The following is a 6,076-nucleotide window of genomic DNA, read 5'->3' on the forward strand; positions in this document are numbered from 1 at the left end:
TTTAAGACACATATTAGTTAAATCCTAATAATAATAAGAGACACTCTACTATACAGATTAAAGTTGTATAAAGAAAGAATATAAATTTTTTTATAATTATTTTTTATTATATTTCAAAGTTTCAAAGTAAAAACCCTAATTTCTCAAATACTATCTCATCCCATAAAAAAACATCTGTAAACTTACATTTTTATCCTATAATTCACCTAATAATAATGATAATGTGATGCACAAATCGGATGAATAGAATAACCAATAGTCCAATACCAATTGTTCTCTCTTTAGGTTTCTTAGCTTTATTTTTATAAAAGTGAAAGCAAAGTGAATCCGAAAAAGGTTTTACTGTTTTAGTAACATTTAATTAATCACTAAGCAAAGAAATGCATGCATTATTTACTGCCGTGGATGTTATATTTGTTAATCAGACTGCTTAATTTCATGAATTGCCACTCGTTAAGCTCATATTAAATCTTATTAAATGATATGAATGACAATTAATTGCCAAGTGATTACACATTCGATGTTTTGTGTAATCAGTACAGCGAATGTGTGGGAGAATTAACTATGAATTTGGTCACACAATAATCAATGAGTTTGGTTTTGTTATTATGTACACAGCTCAGGTTGAGACAGGTTCCGAGCGCACCGTTTATGACTTTAAAACTCTTCCTTTCTGGCGCGTGAATTGGCAACTCTATCTGACATCTTGTCGCTACTCTTACAAAATTGTCGGTGCCTCTAAATCTAAAAGTGTAACACATCTGGGATTTAGAGCATTGTATTTTGGTAGTTGGCACTTGAAATATGTTATAAACAATGTCAATAAGAAAATAAAAATATTACTATATAGTTTAAAGGTAAAGACACAGTATGTACGAATACATATCATACAACCCATTCAGAGCATATAGAAGTATAAATAAATTGTAACCCCATGACCAAAAGATAAAAAAATAAATTGTAACCCTATCAAATGTACTCCCACACGACTTTGCTATGAGAAAAAGATTAAAGATGTCGTCAGGACTCTGAAATCTGTGTCTTTAGTTGTTTGTTTTCCTTCTAATTATTCAATGGACGCTTCAAATTGGTTTGAAATGGGTATGTTCATGAAGAAACTAGGGAAAAGAGTTGCTTTATAATTGGAGGCGATTCCTTGCGTAATGCGTCTCTTCTGTGTCTTGCGAGAATATCTGTGGATTGGTTCCTAATGGATTCCTTAGAATATATGATTAATTGATTATCTATAGATAAACTGAATACCAACTACGCAGACTTTCGTGATTTTATGACTTGCAACAACTAATGAATGATTTGGATAATTTCATTAACAGATACTCGATCATTATTATAGAAGAAAAAGGAAGTCACTGAACTATTTGGATGGGATTACATAATATCAAGTTTTGATCCACTCAATTCATTAATGCAATTAGGCAAGTTCTAATGACAGGTTGAAAGTTTCCCTATCAAACACATCAGAAAATACTCGTGATTAATAAAGTTAAGAAAAAAGACGGTCAATTCAAGGTCAGGATGATGTTCATCCGATAAGAACCAACAAAATAGGCATCATCAAAATAAAATGAGCATCTCATCTCGCCTCCCCTAATTGCAATGAAGCACCACAATTGTTGAATCCCGACATGTCACCATTCAACTATTGCCATGTTGGAGAACGATGATTTATATTGAGAATTTTAAGAAACACAGATATTTATGGAAAGGTTATCTGAGATATTTGTAAATATTAAGTTTACAAGGTGAATATACATCATATATATAGGTTCCTAAGTTTTAGACAAAAGAGACCACTGCTGCCTTTGTTTTGTTCTTATTTTTGTCCAATAACACAATTCGTTGGTTATCTTGTGCAGGCCGCTTTGCTTAATAGGCAACGCACCACATCCATGCAATTTCGTAACCTCCAATGAAATTAAAGATTTTACCTTTTGGACAAAACAAATCTCAGTTGATGCAATTTCTTCTATATGCTTAACTAGAACTAGAACCTGCAGCACAAGATGTTTTTGTGTTGGTGTCTCTCAGTTGACTCCCTTCAGGTTCTGTTAAATGCGGATCACTTGATCCCTGACCTGAACCATGCTCCAAATTACTTGGTGCAGTATTGCTATTGGTATTGCTATTACTTCTGTTACTGTCTCTGGTTTCCAGGCGTTCCATCATTCGTGACACAGTTGCAATCCCAGCATTAACTTCTCGTCTGACTTCAGATCCAATATCAGACATAGAAGTATTACGAGAGAACCATCTCTCCTTCCACCCTCTTGTGCTCTTCGAAATTGACTCCTTGTATCTGAAAGGAGGGTGAAAATTAAAGTTTGCAGTGCAAAGGGAGAACTCCAATTATATTAAAATGCTACAATAATGGTAGCTTTATCTTATACCTTGACGACACAGCATTTAATTTAGATTTCAGGGATTCTGAAAAGGACTGTAATTCCGATGGCCCCGCTCTATCCTGACTACTTGGAGAAGACTGGCTAGGAGATCTCCTGTTTTAAGTATCGGTTATTTGTTAAGAACATCTAAATCTAGAAAAGCATGTAACTGAGAAATTAAAAAGCATTTAATATGATTTTGAATTTCAATATGAACAGTGTTGCAGTTACCTATTGTTAGATGATCCCTGATGATCAGTGGTGTGTACAGCAGGCCCAGATCCTGAAGCAGAAACCTGTTCAGCTAGAACAGGAGGAACTGAAATAAGCTGTGGTGATTCTTCTCCAGTTGCAGGAGCTGGAGAAAGAGTGGCAAAAGTAACTGCAGGTGTTGGTTCACCGTCCCCCCTCTGGCTGTGAGTAGGAGAGGAAGAAGCAGGAGCGACAGGAGGAGAATTGGGATGGGTCGACCATACCAAAAAATGAGGGCGACCTTGAGCTGATGACCTGTTTCTCTGGCCTTCCCGTCTTGCAATGTGACGTGCTCGGCCCATTGCAGCAGCAGCAGCCAAGTGTTGGATTATATGCTCCTCAAGATCAGCATCATTTGCTCCAACTGGCAACTGCATGAAGACACAACAATGACACAATGCATAAGATATGATAACAGATATGGTTGCAAATTAAAATAGGTAAACCACAGACATGTTGTAACTCAAAATCCCCCAGAGTTGGATGATGAAATATTGTGGCGTTTCTAGGTGGATTTAACCTAAAGTTCCTCTCTCTTTCCACAGCCTCAAGAAGTTCCTGGCTGCAAAATCAAACCAGAATACATAAGTATATGTTCAAAAGAAATAATAATTCGAAACCAGTGACAAAATAAACAACCAAAAAGGAAAAAAATAAAAAAGGAGGAAACTAAAAACCTGGATGGATCTTTGAGACTGATGGGTTGCCAACACATGGGACACTGGGAGCTTCTCTGACACCTAAAGATTGAAATCCAGGTCAAAATGAAACCTTGCGAACATTGCCAAAAGCTTCAGACAATGTTTGGTATTCAGTACATATATCAATGGTATAGAATACGTGCAACTTTAACTCATCAAAAACTGATTGGAAGATTTTACTTGATACACATTTTACTTGGAAGGAAAAGTAAGGTAAGGCTTCATGGAGAAGGGAACAGTACATGAGTAGAAAGTGTAAGCAACAATAATAAAACAATGAAACCTTTCCCATACGGTTGGATGAGTGCCAACTGCCAAGTATGTGAGAATTTAAAATTTGATTCTGAAAATGAGACTAATAAATTCCTGATACCATTCCCTCAATATTAATGAAAGTTAGAACTATGTTAAGAATACATATTTGTTAGGCCAATGTAGTAGGCATGAGTTTGGGCCAAACTGATTTATGGTTTATCGAGTTTGTTGGGCACCACATTTGATATTCAGAGAACCTTGAACAACGCAAACAAGATGAAACAATACTATCTATTGACAAAAAGAAAACTTCATGACTACAAGGAAAATACTGAATGGGCATGACAATATGTCATGAGCCAATGTTGTAAGCCCTGAGAATCATTTGTATACTCAACGTTTAAGAATTTCAATCCCATGTATGAAATCCTTAATAATTCCTCTTTTAGCTGGTAGTGATAAATTGTCTTGAGTTGGGGATTATCTTAAGGTGTCAGTCATGCAAACCCTGTTTGTTTGCCCTCAAAATCAAAGTAGACACACAGTTGTAAATAGATTGTCTAAGTAGTCCACTAGTCCTTCTTTGTGTGCCACTGAAGCATAAGAGAGAATAAAAAACTAAACCTATAGTCTTAGATTCATCACTTCAAGGAGCCACATTGGCTTATATGAAAATATCGCAGCAACTATATGCCTATATCCTGTATGTAGGAGTAGCATCAGGATACAACAATAATATTAAAGGAAAAAATTCATCGTCACAAATACTGTACAGTCCTGCACAGGTCAAAAATACAGGACTAAACATTTAACAGAGAAAGCCAAAGAACAATACCATTCCAGAATGCACTGAAAATGAAACTCATGCTTGCAACTTGTCACCTGCAGGAAGGGTGAAAGAAACCAGCATGATCAAAAGAGTCAAACAACAGTCATCCAAAGAAATGAACACGTGATAAAAAAAAGTTAGGGTCATACGGTGGAAGGATCACTGTCACAGAAGGCTTCAAGACAGATGCTGCAAGCATCGTCACAAGCATCCTGAATTCCACCCTCCACAAAAGCAGCAGCTGAAGTCAAATGCGCCTCAGACTTGCCGCTATCTTCAATCCCAGGAGATCCCTACATAAACAACACCATCCAAAAAATCCCCAAAATCAGAACACAACTAATAAAAAAATGTATGAAACACATAAAGCTCCCCCCTCCCTCAAAACAGATAAAACATCAGATAAGAACTACGATTCTACGAATAAGCAACCGCACCAGCACACAACATAGCAATCTCAAATTCAAACGAATCAAATAATCCTCAGAAGTAATCGAATCAAATTGAGGATCGGAGCTGAATTCTAAACAGTAAAAAGTTGTTAAGACAAGTAACAAATGTTCTCCTTTTTGTTTGCAACCGAATAATCAGGGAAATCGGAAAAATCTAATACGGTGTTACCTCCATAACGAATTTCGAGCAAGATTATTGGATGCCTATGCTGCTAAATCGAGATGCAAGTAAGAGAAACCCTAGCTGCTTCCACCGAATTACAGAGAGAGAGAGAGAGAGAGAGAGAGAGAGTATTATTCTGGCGTGGACTGAAGTAAGGTGTGGGTGTGGGTGTTACGCTTTCTCTTTGCTTTTTGTTTTGTTTATTATTATTATTATTATTATTATTATTTACTTTATCGAAGAAACCAAACGAGAGCATTCTGAAAGATGGAGTCAACAGCTAAACCTTACCTTTGGTCCTCAATCACTGCGATATTGACACGTGGCGTTCCCATGGATTATCTTTGACGGGTCCTCTTAGATTACGCGCCATTCTTTTCTTTCTTCTCTCTTCCATTTACCATTTTACCCACCGCCCACCCAACCCAAACGCTGCAACCTTCCACCATATAAAAATACCAATATTTTGTTATTATATTATATGGTCTTTATATTGAAAATAAAATAAGTTTAGAAACATTCAAAGCCATGGACGTGTGTCCATGTTATTATTCATTTATTTGAATATGTAAATTTATCTAGGCGTCATGAGGACACAACTTTAGCCAGTTGTGGACTTTTGACCATATATATATGGATCATGTGTGCATGATTCCAAACCTTTGATAGTAGCTATATCTATAATGTATAATATAAATACCAACTTATAAATATCTATTTTAGTATTTATATCTTTCATTTTTTCCATTAATTTTATATTAAATTTATTTAATAACTCGTGTATTTTATGAACCAAAAGAAAATCTACGAATATATTACCACTCATGTATATATGTATTTGTCACCGACTATGACCAACATCCTTTTGTTTGAACAGTCTATTGGTAGTGGGAGATTGCGTAATACCTGAAATATATTTGGTCTATTCGATCAGGAATGCTACCGAGAACCAAAGGAAATATGTGTTGTTGATTTTTACCAAATCGAAAAGTGGTTTGATATTTAATGAATTAGGAGTGAAA

The 6,076-nt window shown here is 35.8% G+C and overlaps 1 protein-coding gene across 1 annotated transcript; it reads right to left on the reverse strand.

Moving 5' to 3' along the window:
• LOC107613283 (E3 ubiquitin-protein ligase RHF2A) lies at window positions 1,578-5,238 on the reverse strand. The gene is made up of 8 exons (XM_016315212.2): window positions 5,061-5,238; window positions 4,589-4,732; window positions 4,446-4,492; window positions 3,332-3,394; window positions 3,108-3,216; window positions 2,634-3,025; window positions 2,409-2,516; window positions 1,578-2,317 (listed from the first exon to the last, which is right to left on the reverse strand). The coding sequence occupies exons 1-8, from the start codon at window positions 5,064-5,066 to the stop codon at window positions 1,996-1,998; spliced, it is 1,191 nt and encodes a 396-aa protein (XP_016170698.1). The 5' UTR covers window positions 5,067-5,238; the 3' UTR covers window positions 1,578-1,995.

Source organism: Arachis ipaensis, chromosome B08, assembly GCF_000816755.2.
Source record: "Arachis ipaensis cultivar K30076 chromosome B08, Araip1.1, whole genome shotgun sequence".
Lineage (NCBI taxonomy): Eukaryota > Viridiplantae > Streptophyta > Magnoliopsida > Fabales > Fabaceae > Arachis > Arachis ipaensis.